The sequence below is a fragment of the Dendrobates tinctorius genome, unplaced genomic scaffold (assembly GCF_039654945.1).
Source record: "Dendrobates tinctorius isolate UK_male_01 unplaced genomic scaffold, ASM3965494v1 ptg000016l, whole genome shotgun sequence".
Classification (NCBI taxonomy): domain Eukaryota; kingdom Metazoa; phylum Chordata; class Amphibia; order Anura; family Dendrobatidae; genus Dendrobates; species Dendrobates tinctorius.
The window spans coordinates 7756150-7774035 of NW_027361684.1; the positions used below are offsets into that span (position 1 = coordinate 7756150).

Consider the following 17886-nt stretch of genomic DNA (forward strand, 5'->3'; position numbering starts at 1 on the left):
CCTGTGTGGTTCTGGGATTCTTGCTCACCGTTCTTGTGATCATTTTGATCCCATGGGGTGAAATCTTGAGTGGAGCCCCAGATCGAGGGAGATTTTCAATGGTCTTGTAGGTCTTCCATTTTCTTATTATTGCTTCCTTCCACAGTTGAATTCACCACTCCAAGATGCTTGCCTATTGCAGATTCAGTCTTCCCAGCTTGGTGCAGGGCTACAATTTTGTTGCTGGTGTCCTTCGACAGCTCTTTGGCCTTCACCATAATAACAATAATAATAATAATTTTATTTCTATAGCGCCAACATATTCTGCAGCCCTTTACATTATAGACGGGACTTGGACAGACAATAGACATTACAGCAAAACAATAAACACAGATCAAAACAGATATCAAGAGGAATGAGGACCCTGCTCGCAAGCTTACAATCTTACAAGCTTACCATAGTGAAGTTTGTAGTGTGACTGTTTGAGGTTGTCGACATGTGTCTTTTATACTGATAACAAGTTCAAACAGGTGCCATTACTACAGGTGATGAGTGGAGGACAGAGGAGCCTCTTAAAGAAAAATTTACAGGTCTGTGAGAGCCAGAAATCTTGCATGTTTTTAGGTGACCAAATACTTATTTTCCACCATAATTTGCAAAATAAATCTTGCCAAATCAGACAAGGTGATTTTCTGGATTAGTTTTCTCATTTTGTCTCTCATAATTGTGGTCCACCTATGATGTCAATTACATGCCTCTCTCATCTTTTTAAGTGGAAGAACTTGCACAATTGGTGGCTGACTAAATACTTTTTTTCCCCACTTTATATGCAACACCTATAAACACCATAGGGTCAAAGTCTGTTCATTATGGCTAAAGTACAAGTGGGTTTCTTGAAATAGCAAGAAGCTAGAATTTGAAAAAGCTCCAATGGCCAATTGTGAAAATTGCAAGATTTCTAATTTTATTAATGAATATTTTGTTATAGGGAGAACGTGATTTAAACAATGGTTCATTTTGTGATGACACGTTCACTTTAAAGCCTGTTTTCATGAAGCATTCATCGATAAGTCAATTAAAGGGGTTAACTTGCAAAGACAACCTTTCTACAATTGCCTTATGTTCCTCAAGACTCCCCTCTATTAGTTGGAGAAGAATGGCAGTAACAAAGAGCAGATCTCCTCGACCTAGATGCTACTTCGACCAATGGCTCTCTCTTCAGATTTCTTCTCCCGATACACGATACCTTAGTTGAACCCTCCTGTGTTCGCAATGAAAGAGCCGCTGCCAGAATTATTTCGCAGTGGCATATCTCAAGTGAGAACAAAATGATCAGCTATTGACATTCAATGGGAAGGATCCTTCTGTCCCTCAACATCATCTGTCAGGAACAAGTCGGGAGGCCCCTCACACATTAGACAGTTGGCCAATCTGGGTTCTGAAGACTTTATTCTAATATGTATGGGGCCCAAGCTTAGCATTGAATTAACTGGTAAATAGTAATATATGTTCCACCACTGGCAGTTACCCACATTCACGTTGGTAATTTGTGGATATTTTAGTCCCAAGGGCTCCGCCACAACTCCACCAGTAACCCTTCATTTGTGGGTTGAGTTAGAGCGAACCATGCATATATGACCACACGTTTCTTAAAGAGTCTGTTCACTTTAGGAAAGTCATTGCTTTATTCCGTATCAGGAAATTCTGACTTGTAGAATCATCATGCATCATACAGATAACCCTGTATCTGAATTGGTGCTATATAATATAATGCTAATTTATCCAATGGGGGCACTGCAGAAAAATTACTGTCTGGCTTCCCCAGTGATTACAGGTAATCAATGGTAGTCCTAACATGGGGACATTTTCTTATCCACTCATTGAAAAAAGTCCCTTTTAAGAATTTGGGATTGTCAAAATTGGAGAATCACTTTAAGCCACATCCACAGCAATTAGCTGATCGCCAAGCCGACCTAACTGAAAATCTTTGAAGAAACCCAGAAAGAGGCAAGATGAAGACCACAGAACATAAATAATTGAGAGAAAATCAGACCATACAAAGAACCCGTTACATTAATAACCAAGGATTGTATTTTCCCATCTTAAAGTGATATACCATCTCTAAAACGGAGGCCTGCCTCGCATTTCTATGAATGAAGAAACGGTCACATGTGCAAGGCTCTTTCCACTAACTTATATGGCAGTAAATGGGCAACAATTATAAAAAGTATAAAATATAATAAAACAAATTATATAATTGTTTATTAAACATTAACCCCCAACAAAGTGTGAAAGGAGAATAAAAAGGTAAGGAAAGCTTTAAAAGGAGGTCTATGATAAAGAGGTCTTGAACTGGGTTGGCCGGTTATGTAGTTCCTTATGCCGACATTTGATATACAGGTACGTTCATGGTTATCATGGCTTGCTGTAGGACTCTATTTACATTGCAATGGTAGCCAGGATTTACTAGGTCTATTCACAGTGAGCAGGCGTGATAACGTAAATGACAGACAAAATCTAAGCTTATTGTAAACCCTTCCTTAATAACTACATCATTAAATTGGCATTTCAGAGCCGGAGGCTGGAACAACTGCTTTTAATTAATGATATTCCTAATCGCACTCGGTTTGCATACCAAGCATTGTCTCATCGGAGGCTTACATCAGCAAGCTAATGTCACATGTCAATGAGTGACAATCCTCAGGGATATTATTTATATTCAGGCTATTTTGGCTATCTGACAATGGGTGTGGTCGTTTCTTAGAATTGAAATATATCAAATTTACATAATCTGAAAACTAAACTACATTTTTTAACCCAGTAGCAGATATCTAGTTATAATCATGGTGCCGGCCAGGAGGAGCTGACGATTGTCCACTTGCCCATTTCCACAACCTGCTTTATGTCATATACAACGTAAGGTTCAGTCTAAGAAATCATCAATTTACATAAAAGAGAACCAAGGATTTCTCTGGATTAAGACATCAAATCATAGATATCAAGGTATCATTTTCTTCAGCTTTCTATGACCTACGTGCCCATATAGATGACTTAGGAGTAGAGATGGGCAGACAGCTGGATGTCCGGGTCCGGCATATTCAGTTGAACAGTTACAAAAAGTTCGGGTTAGGGTACCAGAACAGTACCCGGACCCGAACCCCATTCACTTGAATGAGGGGCCCGAATATCCAGTGTTTGACACGCTGTTATGTACATGACAGCGTGGCAAAAACCGCTTCTGATCAGCGTTGAAATCATCCCCGCCGGTCAGAGAGCCGCGGTTCCCACACTGTCAAAAGACAGCGTGAGCGCACAGCTGGGATCGGAGGTATAAAGTTTACCTCCCGCCACTGGTGTCAGCAGATGGGACTACTGATCCCATCATCCGACACCTGCTGCCGCTAATAACAGCAAGAGCAGGAGTGGCTGATGGGAATATTTGTCAGCCGACGTCTGCATTGTAAATAAATAAATAAAAAAACGGCGTGGGTTCCCCTGTATTTTCTATAACCAGCCAGACAAAACTCACAGCTAGGAGCTGCCGCCCTCAGCTGTCAGCTTCAGCAAGGCTGGTTATCAAGAATAGAGGGATCCCGACACAGTATTTTTTGTCATCCCTGTGCTGTCCACACAAAATCCGTTTTTTTTTATTCAGAGGCTAGTAATCATTTACAGGATTATTTACAGTTTCCTATATTTCAGAAATTTAATGCATCCATAAAAATCAAATGCCACTCTGATAGTTGCATTGCATGTGATTTTTTTTCCTCTGGGATGGTCAGATTTTGGAGTAAAATCTCAGCATGCTGCAATTTTTTTCTCATGACGAATGCAGCAGAGTAATGACGAGCAAATGTTCTCGGATTAGGTGCTATCTGAGCATGCTCGGATGCTAACAGAGTGTCTTCGGCATGCTTGGAAAATATGTTCGAGACCCCGTGCCTGCATATCTCATGGATTGCCTATAGAACAGCCGTGAATGTGTTGTGGCTAACAAAAAGGCAATCCCTGCATGTGTTGCGGCTATCTAACAGTTGCGAGATGTCTCGAACATATTTTTCAAGCACGCTGAAGTCACTCTGTTCGCACCCGAGCATGATCAGATAACACCTCATTGGAGCATATTCGCTGATCACATAAAGCTGAGAAAAAATACACGGCTCTGCACTGCCTCATTAAACGTCGTTTGTTCTGAGTGCAGTAGATTTTTATCAGATTGCACTCGTCCAATTTATACACTAGGTATAAGCAAATCCTCAAGGAAAAAGTGGCAGAAGATCTGTGCAATTTTGTAACCACTGTACACTTATAGTTTTAAGTTATGCTTGCTTACATATCGCCATTAATTCCCCAGCGCTTTACAGACATTATCATTGCTGTCCCCATTGGGCTCACAATCTAGAATCCCTATCAGTATGTTTTTGGAATGTGGGAAGAAACCAGAGAACCTGGAGGAAACCCACGCAAACACGGGGAGAACATACAAACTCCTTGCAGATGTTGTCCTTGGTGGGATTTGAACCCACGACCCCAGCGCTGCAAAGCAACTGTGCTAACCACTGAGTCAACGTGCTGCAAACAGTTGTGAAATATTAATTAAAAAAATAATCCAGATTCTCTTTTACTAGTAGAGTATACAGTATGCACATTCTGAGAAGACAATCTGCATGGGCTGCTATTGAGCATCAACAAATCATATTAATACATCCACAAGGCTGTCCTTATAGATGCACGTCTATAATTAAACACCCCTTCCCCACCCCAACAGAAATTTAAAGTCAAATAGCAATTTAACAACATTTTGGGTGACTCGGCTTCTCTCACTATTTCCCTCTAGGGTCCCTCCATTGCAGGTCTCTGGGCGCTGATGACACAACGTTTGCAAGCGGTTGAAATTAAAATAAAGAAAATCTGTTCCAGAACTATAACAAACTCGGGCTCACATCCCCTTGTAATGCACATGACCGTACGAAGACAAAGGGAACAGCACTTTGCTGCAATCTGCTTCCAGTCCACTGAGCAACGTCTAAATTAAATATGAGGAACGGAGGGCATGCATGGATGAGCTGAGCTCTGTGCACCACAATATTCCTCAGGAAAGTAGATTTTTTCAGAGATACAATAGAACCTTCTTTAAAAAAAAAACAGATCAACAGGGTTTTATTTTATTTTTTCCAGTTTAGGTTTTGTCCATCTACTTTTTTACACGTCAGTTTTTTTCATGCATGTGCTATCCAGGTTTTTGACGTAAAGCTCATAATTACGGCACATGCTACATGTTCACATTTCAGTGATTTTTGGAGAAGACTGAAAATCGTGAAAACATGTTTGATCTGGTTCAGATGAAAAATGGTAATACAATACTATGGCTCCATGAAAATAAATTGGGGTGCAGTCTGATTTTCATAGAAACTTTTTCAAACTTTGATGAAAATCACATATGGAAATTGAGTTAGTTTTTCTCATCAATTACTTCCAAGATATACACTCACTGGCCACTTTATTAGGTACACCATGCTAGTAAGGGGTTGGACCCCCTTTTGCCTTCAGAACTGCCTCAATTCTTCGTGGCAGAGATTCAACAAGGTGCTGGAAGCATTCCTCAGAGATTTTGGACCATATTGACATGATGGCATCACACAGTTGGCGCAGATTTGTCAGCTGCACATCCCTGATGTGAATCTCCCGTTCCACCACATCCCAAAGATGCTCTATTGGATTGAGATCTGGTGACTGAGGAGGCCATTTGAGTACAGTAAACTCATTGTCATGTTCAAGAAACCAATCTGAGATGATTCGAGCTTTATGACATGGCGCATTATCCTGCTGAAAGTAGCCATCAGATGTTGGGTACATTGTGGTCATAAAGGGATGGACATGGTCAGCAACAATACTCAGGTAGGCTGTGGCGTTGCAACGATGCTCAATTGGTACCAAGGGGCCCAAAGAGTGCCCAGAAAAAATTCCCCACACCATGACACCACCACCACCAGCCTGAACCGTTGATACAAGGCAGGATGGATCCATGCTTTCATGTTGTTTACGCCAAATTCTGACCCTACCATCCGAATGTCGCAGCAGAAATCGAGACTCATCAGACCAGGCAACGTTTTTCCAATCTTCTACTGTCCAATTTCGATGAGCTTGTGCAAATTGTAGCCTCAGTTTCCTGTTCTTAGCTGAGAGGAGTGGTACCCAGTGTGGTCTTCTGCTGCTGTAGCCCATCTGCCTCAAAGTTCGACGCACTGTGCGTTCAGAGATGCTCTCCTGCCTACCTTGGCTGTAACGGGTGACAATTTGAGTCACTGTTGCCTTTCTATCAGCTCGAACCAGTCTGCCCATTCTCCTCTGACCTCTGGCATCAACATGGCATTTCCGGCCACAGAACTGCCGCTCACTGGATTTTTTTTCTTTTTCGGACCATTCTCTGTAAACCCTAGAGATGGTTGTGCGTGAAAATCCCAGTAGATCAGCAGTTTCTGAAATTCTCAGACCAGCCCTTCTGGCACCAACAATCATGCCACGTTCAAAGGCACTCAAATCACCTTTCTTCCCCATACTGATGCTCGGTTTGAACTGCAGGAGATTGTCTTGACCATGTCTACATGCCTAAATGCACTGAGTTGCCGCCATGTGATTGGCTGATTAGAAATTAAGTCTTAACACACAGTTGGACAGGTGTACCTAATAAAGTGGCCAGTGAGTGTATATGTAGCTATTAGTATGTCAATAGTGGGAGAAGAAGGTTGCATTGACAATCCAACACAATGGGCAGCATTTTGAACACATTTTATAAGTGGCCATAAACTTGTAAATAACTCATGAAGAATAAAGTTACGTTAAAACCAAGTATACCATTGTTTTACTTGTAAAATTCTCAATGAGTTTGATGTGTCACATGACCTTCTTCCCATTGAAAAAAATAATATTGGATCCAAAATGGCCTGCTTCAAAATGGCCACCTTGGTCACCACCCATCTTGAAAGGTTTCCCCCCTCCCATATACTAATGTGCCACAAACAGAAAGTTGATATCATCAACCATTCCATTTTATTTAGGTGTATCCGTATAAATGACCACCCTGTGTAACAGTGGTCCCCAACCTTTTTTTGACCTTGAGAGCCACATTCAGCACTGAGAGAGGGTCGCGAGCCATATTCAGCTCTGAGAAGGGGGTCACGAACAACATCCTGTTCCTGTCCCCCTCAACGTAGTGTCAACCAAAGCCCCCATTACAGGTATAATGATAAGCAAAGCTTTTTCACAGAATTCACTCCAAAGCAGTACACTGAGATCCAGGGGTTGTTCCCACAATACCCCCATTCAGTATTCTCCCATCAAAGACTCCCAACACACTATCGCATTCAGCTTCAAGAACCTCCTCTAACAGGTAGTACCATCCTCCAGCGTACCATCCCTAAAACATCTCTAAACCCCTAAGACCAGTGCATCCAGATCTGCTCTTCTGTGCAGGGCTACTCAACAATTCACCATTTTGAGATGCGCTCTTCATACCTGTTTGCTAGACCTGGACCTAATGCACCAAGCTGGCAGACAGTCGCGAGCCACAATTCCTGGGACCGCAAAACACGTGGCTCCCGAGCTACAGGTTGGGGACCCCTGCTCTATATAATATAATATAAGCTGATGGAAAGATTTAGCTATTAAATTACAAATAATCAGACATAAGTAATTGATGTTCAGCTCTTTTTGTCAAGTTTTAGAAAGTTTATGATAGGAAAAGTTTTAAAATCATCTAGTGTGAGAACTAATATTAGATTTATTGTTGTTCTTTAATCAACAGTTGAAGTTTTCATTAATCAGATTTCAGGGCACAGGGGCCGGACTATGCACTTGTTCTTCTCCCCCCTCTCTGCGATTCCCCGATCCATCTGCCTCTGGTCTATCAATGACCGGCCTCTTCTGTCTGGTATCTCAGCAGTGACCTGTCATTCACAAACCAGAGGCAGCAGAGGGACCGGAGAATCAAGGACAGGGAGGAGAAGAACATGTGCACAGTCCGGCCCCTGTGCACCGAAATCTGAATAAGTAGAAAACTTTAAATGGTGATTAAAGGATAACAACAAAGCGGATTTGTTCACCAATGGTATCATTTAATCAGTATAAGGCTGGAGTCACACTAACCTGCGCAAAATACGGTCAGTATTTTACATGCGTAATACGGATGACAGACCCCTAAATAGTGCTCCGTATGTCATCCGTAAGCAAGGTGTGGTCGCGTATTTTGCGCATGTCAGCATCCGTATGTAATCCATATGGCGGGATTTTCTCGCAGGCTTGCAAAATGGACATATAATGGAGCCCTATGACAGGGTTTCTAAAGACACCTGGTGCGTATTTCTCGCAAGTCACATGTGTGGTCCGTGTGTAATCCGTATTTTTTGCGCACCCATAGACTTGCATTGGCGTATTACGGGTGTAGTACGCTGACAATCGCAGCATGCTGCGAGTGGCACGGAGCGTAGGATACTGAGGAGAAATATACGCCTGGTGCGAGGGACCCCATAGAGAATCATTTGTCCGTGTGTAATGCGTGCTTTTTGCGCCTCTCACTCTCCCGTATTCCTCGCCAGTGTGACCCCGGCCTTAGAGTGCCATTATAGCCATGTGTTTACTTGACATTTCAAAAATCGAGCTGCCAGGTTCTCTTTAGTGACCCAATGGGTAGCACTTTATTGTTGGCATAGGGATACCTGTAGGCTATGGAATGCTCCTTGGGAAATAGTATTCAAATTAGTTCTCCTTCAAGAAAAAGTAATCAAGGTCTCCAATGCCACTCAAGTCAAGTAATGATGCTAGTTAGGGTGTGTGCACACGTTGCAGATTCTGCTGCGGAATTTTCAGCACATATTTGTCTAAATCCGCAGGTAAATCCGCAGGTCAAAAGACCTGCGGTTTATCTGCGGATTTTCTGTGGATCAGCCTGCGGTTTTCCCCTACGGTTTGACACCTGTCATGGAGCAGGTGCCAAACCGATGCGGAATCCACACAAAGAAGTGACGTGCTGCAGATTTAAAACCGCAGCAAATCCGCTCGGAAAATTCTGCACCGGGGGCACTGCGTTTTTCATTTTTGCATTGCCCTAAATAGTACTGTACACCATCCGCAGTAGAATCTGCAACGTGTGCACACACCCTTAAAGTGCTGACAGTAAGGGTATGTACACACAGTGCAGATTCTCCTGCGGATCCGCAAGTCATGTACAGTACAATGTTAGGCAATGGAAATTAAAAACCGCTGTGCACATGCTACGGAAAAATCTGTGTGGAAACGCTGCGGGTTCATTTTCGCAGCATGTCAATTCTTTGGGTGGATCTGCAGCGTTTCTGCACCCACTGACTTGCATTGATCCGAAGGCAAAACCGCACTGAAAAACTGCATCAAATCCACGGCAAAAACGCATCAAAAACGCACCTGCGTTTTCTGCCAAGAGCTGCGGTTCTTGTGCGGAAAAATCTATGGGAGAATCCGCACTGTGTGCGCATACCCTTAGGGTGGCTACCTTCAATAGGGAGCACCGCAGAAGCAGCTCTCTTCCTCTTCAAGAATTAATTTGCATACCTTTTCCCAGCTAGCACTGCATGGCTGCAAAAAAAAATTTTGCACAAAGTGAATAAGTGTCAATAGTGAATAAGTCCATCATTCCTTGGCCTATGGTCACACGGCGTCTCAACACGAAAGCAGTTTCTTTCCAGGCTCAGAAAGAACAACAGAACTTCCAGTGCTGATATAACAGAAGTTGGTCAAATGCAGGCGAATTTTTAATCAAGTTAAAATAAATTTGGTTTCACAAATTGCAGCTATTTGAATTTTTTTTTATTGTTTGGGAAACCCTTTAAAGCTGTACGGATGCTTTCTTTAATAGAATTTCCCTTGATAGCTATATTAATCATAAAAGAAACATTTCTAAGAGACTGGAAAACATTAGACAGCACATGTCCTTAATAAGTGGTGTCATATGCAACTATTTTTCTTGTACGTTGTTATCCATGTGTCGCATTGCCTTAAAAATCGTTCAAAAATTCCTTCTAGAAGTAATTTTATATATATATACACATGACCCCCTTTAAATGACACATTTAGACCCCCTGAAGGATACACTCAGCCTGGTTCCTAACAGAAAACAGACTGGAAACATTAACCATACCTCGTGGTTTCCACTAGGGAGGAAATGATGAGAAGCTGGATTGGGGGGGCACGAATGTAATTAAATCTTGAAAGGCAGATATTTTACAATACGTTGTCAAACCTGGCGAGTTTCATTTTGGTCATTACGTTCCTGAAAGTCTGATATTTGTTTTGTGTTGGAAACAAGATCCTGACACTTCTTGACAGCCGAAGAAAGAATTTCCCCTCTCCAGCCACCAAAGGAACATGTGTTGAATGAGGACGGAAAAAGGATAACCCTTATCACCCAACATGAAAGAAAAGTCAACTTTTACTTTTCCAGTCCCTGTAGACATGTGGACTGAATGTGAAGATGACAGAAGAATTACCAAACCTTCCAGGAAGTTTACAATGTGGCTCTTTATTCTTTAGATACTATTCTTTTACTGGAGAACTACCAAAAATGGTCACAATACAACTACAGTCTATGTGCCAGCAGATACCATCACCATATGAAGGACTTAAACTCTCACATTATTTCCCCAAGTGATCATTAATATTTCACTTCTCAACGTGCTAATGCGGCATATAGGTCCAACGTGACACGTGTCTCCATGTGTGGTCCAAGGAGTAACGTTTCTCCTTGTGGAGAGGGACATGCCAAGGTGAGGAGACATAAGTGGTGAAATATGCAAATTGTCTCTTCAGAGTGTAAGAGGACTAGAACTCAAGCGCCACCTATAGGAAGTAGCAATCCTAAAACTCAATGTCAACTCTTTGACGAGCCTTGCCACATGACTTAGGATAAACACTCAGCCAAACCAGATCTCACACTTTGCACTGACAAGGGGCAGTACCCAGAAACACAGTGGCTGCAAATAGAGATTCTGGTTTGACTTTTATCCTAAGTCATGTGGCAAGGCTCTTTAAAGGGTCAATATTGACTTATTGTATTGCTACTTCCAATAGGTGGCGCTAAAGTCCTAGTCCTCTTCCTCTCTGAAGAGACACTTTCCATGTGTAGTCTGATCTATCCCAGGATACCATAAAGTTTTCCTACTGGGGCACCACCAGAAATGATTACTCTGCTTTAGCAGTAGTTGATGTCTATGTCACTCCTGTCCAAGTGTAAGCAGGTTGCGGGATGCAGTGACAGACAGAAAGCATGGCAAGGGTTAATAACTTTACTTTAACAGGGGAATACTCCACGCAGGGAGGTAAACAGTTAAATGAGGAAATAAACGGTTCAAGTTGCAAAGGATATGCAGAACTAAGGAACAATGAATCAGGTAATGGCAGCTCTTGTGAACTACTTAACGTGTCAGAAGTTCCTCAGACTGACTCCTGCTGGGAAGTCAATAGCGCCAACAACAGCTGGCGCGGTGCTTATTCAGGAAGGTCCTGTAGGCAAGAAGGATCTGTCTTCTGGTGGCAGCGGTCGGTCTCTGGTACCTTCCGCTGAGCCCCTAGTCCATAAGCTGATGCGGCCGAGTCAATTCAGGCCGCAGCGCTGTCTGGGTCCAACATAGATCAGCGAGTATCAACTGGCAAATTAGGGTGCAAGTGTCTGTCTCGTATCTGGTTTCTCTTATGTGGAACGTGTGCTGTACTTACGGACAAGGAACGTATGGCACCTTGCTCTCTGGTGGTCACCGGGAACCCTGCACCTCTCTCAAGTCCCCGCGGTTGGCGGCGGGGGTTAACGGATGCAGGCCTGTGCAGAACTGGTGCTCTGGGGACGGAGCACTCCTCCCAGCCTGCTGCATACCGCCTGACCTCGCCAAAACTGTCTCTAGGCACTGGGTCGGTCTGCTGCAGTCCGTCACAGCTCCGGCGGTTTGGGTGCAGAGCGCGCTGCCTGCCCTGCTGCTCGAACGCTGATGGCGGGGGCCTCTCTGCAGCTTTGCATGCTTTCTACCTCAACTTCCGGCCGGGTTACCTGACTAAACACGCCCCCTCTTCCTGGATCATGGGGCCTGTCCAGTCCCCTATTCCTTCCCGCAGAAAACAAGGAAGGCAGCCTCAACAGTTCCGGTACCCACAGCCTGGTCTTCTCCCTTACACAAACGTCCAACCAAATGTCATTAAGGAGGTTTTCTTATTATAGACAGACCCTTTACCAGAGATTAGCGGCAACTAGTTGATTTTAAAGGTGGCATAGAGGAAGGGTTGCTTTTGCCTGATCACTTCCTCTACCGATAAATTTAGCATTAGACATATGGCTTCAATCTGCCAGAACAAGAGCAGTACATGAGCAGGTCACACAAATAGTTTATGGCTATGTGCAAGAAGAGTTTTGCTTTTTTTTTGTTTGTTTTTTTTAACATGGTTGGTTATGAAGCTGAAACTGTGTGGAAACAGTAATCTCTTCTAATCCTCCTCAAAAATGCAAGATTCCTCAAAAGCTTGGAGGTTCTGATCAGCTTCCTTTTTTTTTATAAAAAAAACAACCCAAACAGCAAAAATACTCTAGCATCGATTCATCATTGTGTTTGAGACCGTTTCTTGTCTAGTTTTGTGTGTTTTGCACCATTTTTGTTTGCAGAAAAATTCCTTATTCCAAGTCTATTTTATATGCACTCGCCTATTTATTTTTAGTTATTCTCATCGCTTAACTTATCAATTGAGACTTTTTAAAAATACAAAGTCGCAAAATTTGTCAAAACTGCACTCCAGTCCCCCACTATTGTATTTTTAAGTATGCCAATATTTTGGAACAGGTTTCGCACAACAGGTGACTTTTGGCACAAAACGTTGCTAAATAGGTTTAAGACAGAAAAAGAGATGATTTGTGAATTTGGCGCAAAGTCAAAAACTTTGTGCGCAGTTTTGAAGAATTTGGGGCCAATAAAGGTAACTTATACCACAAGACAAAAGGAAAGCAACAAAGAAAAAAAATCTGTAAATTATGAATCGGGACACATAGCCTATTTGTTGTCTGTAACCATGGAAATACATAAGATTACATAGAGAGTTTTATACATAAAGTACATGTCTTTTCACTACTGCTAACTTAAAAGGTAACATCCCACAGTGCCATTAACCTGCAGATATGAGGTTAATCTGCATGTTAATAGCATTCCAAAAGTTGCCTGGTCACAGTACTGGGAGCCGTACTACTGGGAGGAAATTAACTTTATGCATCCTGGCAGCCTCCGGCTTTCAGTGATAGAGATGCGGCTACAATCACCACTTAGTACATAGTAGGCGATGGCTGTACTATACCCAACTACCGACGCCGGATCAGCAATGCAGTAAGCAGTATGCGTTTGGCGGCGCATGCGTCCTTTTGACGGTGCGCCGAGCACAACCAAATTGCAACAGGTTGCGTTTGGCGCTGGTCAGCGCACCGTCAAAAGGACGCATGCGCTGCCAAACGCATACTGCGCACGGCCTGCGTCCCCAGTGATAAAGATAGGGGACCCAGGACGCATGCAGCGTCATGCGCCGGTAGGCGGAGCTACCGGAGGAGGCGCGTCAGGGGGCAGGGCTTTGCGGCGGCCGTGTGCAGGCCGTCGCTGCGCCCTGAAACGCTAATGTGAAACCACCCTAAAAGGAACACCACAAGTGGTAGTAATGTTAAACACCACAACAGCTTTTAAAAAAGGGCTGGATGATTTCCTCAATACACATAACATTGCGGGTTATAGTTAAATTAGTGACGAAATGTACAATTGGTGGAGAAAGGTTGAACTTGACAGACCTAGGTCTTTTTCCAACCTATGTAACTATGAATAAATTTACCGTAATTTCCTTAAAGTAGTCGGCGTTCTCGGTGCAGTGACCAGGTATCTTTGGAAAGCTACCTGCACACTAATAATAATAATCTTTATTTATATAGTGCCAACATATTCAACAGCGCTTTACTAACCCCATATTTTCAGGTTAATAGCATTTTAGGGTGTGGCAGGTTTCTTTTAATTCTATTACTTTGCAATATGGTATAGACCTGTAAAAAATGCGTGGCCTTTCCACTGTTCCCAGTAGACCTCACACCCAGTCATACGGCTTCCATTTTCAATGTAGATTATGTCACATGCTGTAAATCAGAAACATTATGTACCCCAGCCTCTTTCCACCTCCAGTGTATGTGTTGTTACTAATTACACTTACATAGGCCTTGTCTATAGCAGAGTTCCCCAACTCCAGTCTTCAAGGCCCACCAACAGGTCATGTTTTCAGGATTTCCCTTGTGATGTACAGGTGATGCAATTATCACCTCTGGGCAATACTAAGGAAATCCAGAAAACATGACCTGTTGGTGGGCCTTGAGGACTGGAGTTGGGGAATCCTGGTCTATAGTATGTGCAAACAGCATAAAGACTGGACACATTCACAGATTCATCCAATGTGCAACAGCTTCTTGGGCAGGAAGGTGGCTCAGTGGTTAGCACTGTAGCTTTGCAGTGCTGGGGTTCTGGGCTCAAATCTCACCAAGGACAACATCTGCAAGGAGTTTGTATGTTCTCCCCGTGATTGCGTGGGTTTCCAGCGTGTTCTCCGGTTTCCTCCCACACTCCAAAGACATACTGAAAGGGAGTTTAGATTGTGATCCCGATGGGGACAGCGATGATAATGTGTGTAAAGTGCTATGGAATAGCGCAACATATTCAAGTAAAATTAAAAAATTGATAAGACACAAAGCATTGTCGGAGATCGATGTGCCCTGCTGGAGCTCCGGCGTGCCCACAGACAACCATATTGTGAGTATGACTAGTTTGGATTTTTTTGGTATTTTTATTTATTTTCAGTATTTGAAAGGAATTCTGCAATTAAAGGAAACCCTTATAAAGTGGGAGGACATTTTTAAATTAAGACCACTTGCAAAGTTGCTTCGATATTTGATTGCCATTGGAGAAATTGAAAAAAATAAAAAAGCAATTCACAAAACTATAAATTACCAACTACAAAAAGAATGTGCAGGATTAGAATACTGGGCCGCTTTATAGCTGTAGGGGACACATAGCTGGATAATAATCTTAAATTTTGTGTTAACATTAACAGCCATGTAAGACAACACTGTAGTTAGTTATCAGATGCTACCAACAGTGTTCTCCCAGCTGGCAGACAAACTCTCATACCAGGTCTTTAAATGTCAGGGCCAATTGGAAGTGAAAGAAAAAAAAGGCTTATACAAACCGTACAGACAATGCACCTCCAGGATCAGAGCTGTTGCTAGGAAAATTGCTGATTCTTACAAAGCACCCAATTTAAGAGCATTATTAAATACTCAGCCAACTCTTGAAACTTGAGGCTTGAAAATACTATCAATGCCTTTCTATACTGCAACTAGCCAAAACTTTATACCAGATTTTACAAGACTGCAGACATTAATGTGGTTTTCTGGTTTTGTATAAATAAAGGGGTTTCCCACTGTAGTAAAAGATAGCACATCACTTGGCTAAAAGGTGACTTACTGATTAAGGCCTCATTCACACACGTGTTGCATGTACGTGGTGACACCGACACCATTTTTTCACGTACTTGTTTAAACATGGATATGTGACTGAGGCCTAATGGACATCCGGCTGCCACTGAACCCAAGAATAGGGCGCCACAAACTAGCTAAAAGCAATGGCACCTTCTCACTACGTTGTCTCTGAAACAATATAAGAAAGTTTTGCCTTCACTGAGTATTTTGTATTGATTTTATATTTTTTTCTGGTAAGGCTTGCTATGTATATTTTTTTTTTTAGTATGGGGTCAGTAGTCCTTTCTGTCTACCACTTTATACATGGACTGATCACGGTCTACGCTAGTGTGTTTGTAATCTGTGGATTTGTTTTGCCTTTTTCTATACAGTTTGTAATCAGGGCTGCGGAGTCGGTCAGTGTCCATTTTGGTGGAGCTGAAGTCTGTATAAAATGGACCGACTCCTAAAATATATAATAAATTGGGTTCAGTAGTACAATGCAGGATGTGCTGTAAATGTTTTCATAAGAATTTGGGAAAGTTATGAAATGTCCTATAAATGTCTGTTCTGTCCCTCATCTCAGGATCTTGGCTTTTAGTGGAGATGAATTTGCGCTGCACTTTACGTACATGCTCAGTAGTGACCAGTGCTGGGGAGTCGTAGATGAGATGAATCTGTGCTGCACTTTACGTACATGCCCAGTAGTGACCAGTGCTGGGGAGATGTAGATGAGATGAATCTGTGCTGCACTTTATGCACATGCTCAGTAGTGACCAGTGCTGTGGAGTCGTAGATGAGATGAATCTGTGCTGCACTTTATGTACATGCTCAGTAGTGACCAGTGCTGTGGAGTCGTAGATGAGATGAATCTGTGCTGCACTTTATGTACATGCTCAGTAGTGACCAGTGCTGTGGAGTCATAGATGAGATGAATCTGTGCTGCACTTTATGCACATGCTCAGTAGTGACCAGTGCTGTGGAGTCGTAGATGAGATGAATCTGTGCTGCACTTTATGTACATGCTCAGTAGTGACCAGTGCTGTGGAGTCATAGATGAGATGAATCTGTGCTGCACTTTATGCACATGCTCAGTAGTGACCAGTGCTGTGGAGTCGTAGATGAGATGAATCTGTGCTGCACTTTACGTACATGCCCAGTAGTGACCAGTGCTGGGGAGATGTAGATGAGATGAATCTGTGCTGCACTTTATGCACATGCTCAGTAGTGACCAGTGCTGTGGAGTCGTAGATGAGATGAATCTGTGCTGCACTTTATGTACATGCTCAGTAGTGACCAGTGCTGTGGAGTCGTAGATGAGATGAATCTGTGCTGCACTTTATGTACATGCTCAGTAGTGACCAGTGCTGTGGAGTCATAGATGAGATGAATCTGTGCTGCACTTTATGCACATGCTCAGTAGTGACCAGTGCTGTGGAGTCGTAGATGAGATGAATCTGTGCTGCACTTTATGTACATGCTCAGTAGTGACCAGTGCTGGGGAGATGTAGATGAGATGAATCTGTGCTGCACTTTATGCACATGCTCTGTAGTGACCAGTGCTGTGGGGTCGTGTATGAGATGAATCTGCGCTGCCCTTTATGCACATGCTCAGTAGTGATCAGTGCTGGGGAGATGTAGATGAGATGAATCTGTGCTGCACTTTATGCACATGATCTGTAGTGACCAGTGCTGTAGGGTCGTGTATGAGATGAATCTGTGCTGCCCTTTATGCACATGCTCAGTAGTGACCAGTGCTGGGGAGATGTAGATGAGATGAATCTGTGCTACACTTTATGCACATGATCTGTAGTGACCAGTGCTGTAGGGTCGTGTATGAGATGAATCTGTGCTGCCCTTTATGCACATGCTCAGTAGTGACCAGTGTTGTGGAGATGTAGATGAGATGAATCTGTGCTGCACTTTACGTACATGTTCAGAAGTGACCAGTGCTGTGGGGTCGTGTATGAGATGAATCTGTGCTGCACTTTATGTACATGCTCAGTAGTGACCAGTGCTGTGGAGTTGTAGATGAGATGAATCTGTGCTGCCCTTTATGCACATGCTCAGTAGTGACCAGTGCTGTGGAGATGTAGATGAGATGAATCTGTGCTGCACTTTATGTACATGCTCTGTAGTGACCAGTGCTGTGGGGTCGTGTATGAGATGAATCTGTGCTGCCCTTTATGCACATGCTCAGTAGTGACCAGTGCTGGGGAGATGTAGATGAGATGAATCTGTGCTGCTCTTGATACACATGCTCAGTAGTGACCAGTGCTGTGGAGTCGTAGATGAGATGAATCTGTGCTGCACTTTATGTACATGCTCTGCAGTGACCAGTGCTGTGGGGTCGTGTATGAGATGAATCT

At 43.0% G+C, this 17886-nt stretch overlaps 1 protein-coding gene across 7 annotated transcripts in view; it reads right to left on the reverse strand.

Annotated features, from left to right (window-relative positions):
- The window catches only part of SPECC1 (sperm antigen with calponin homology and coiled-coil domains 1), a 490142-nt gene that overhangs the window by 221438 nt on the left and 250818 nt on the right, over window positions 1-17886 (reverse strand). The window contains exon 1 of one of the 7 annotated variants that reach the window (XM_073565377.1): window positions 14221-14320. The exons of the other annotated variants lie outside the window; for them this stretch is intronic. Within the exon in view, the coding sequence (XP_073421478.1) occupies window positions 14221-14281 (61 nt within the window). The 5' untranslated portion in view covers window positions 14282-14320. Of the gene's footprint in view, window positions 1-14220; window positions 14321-17886 lie in introns of those variants that run through there. 7 annotated transcript variants of the gene reach the window in all.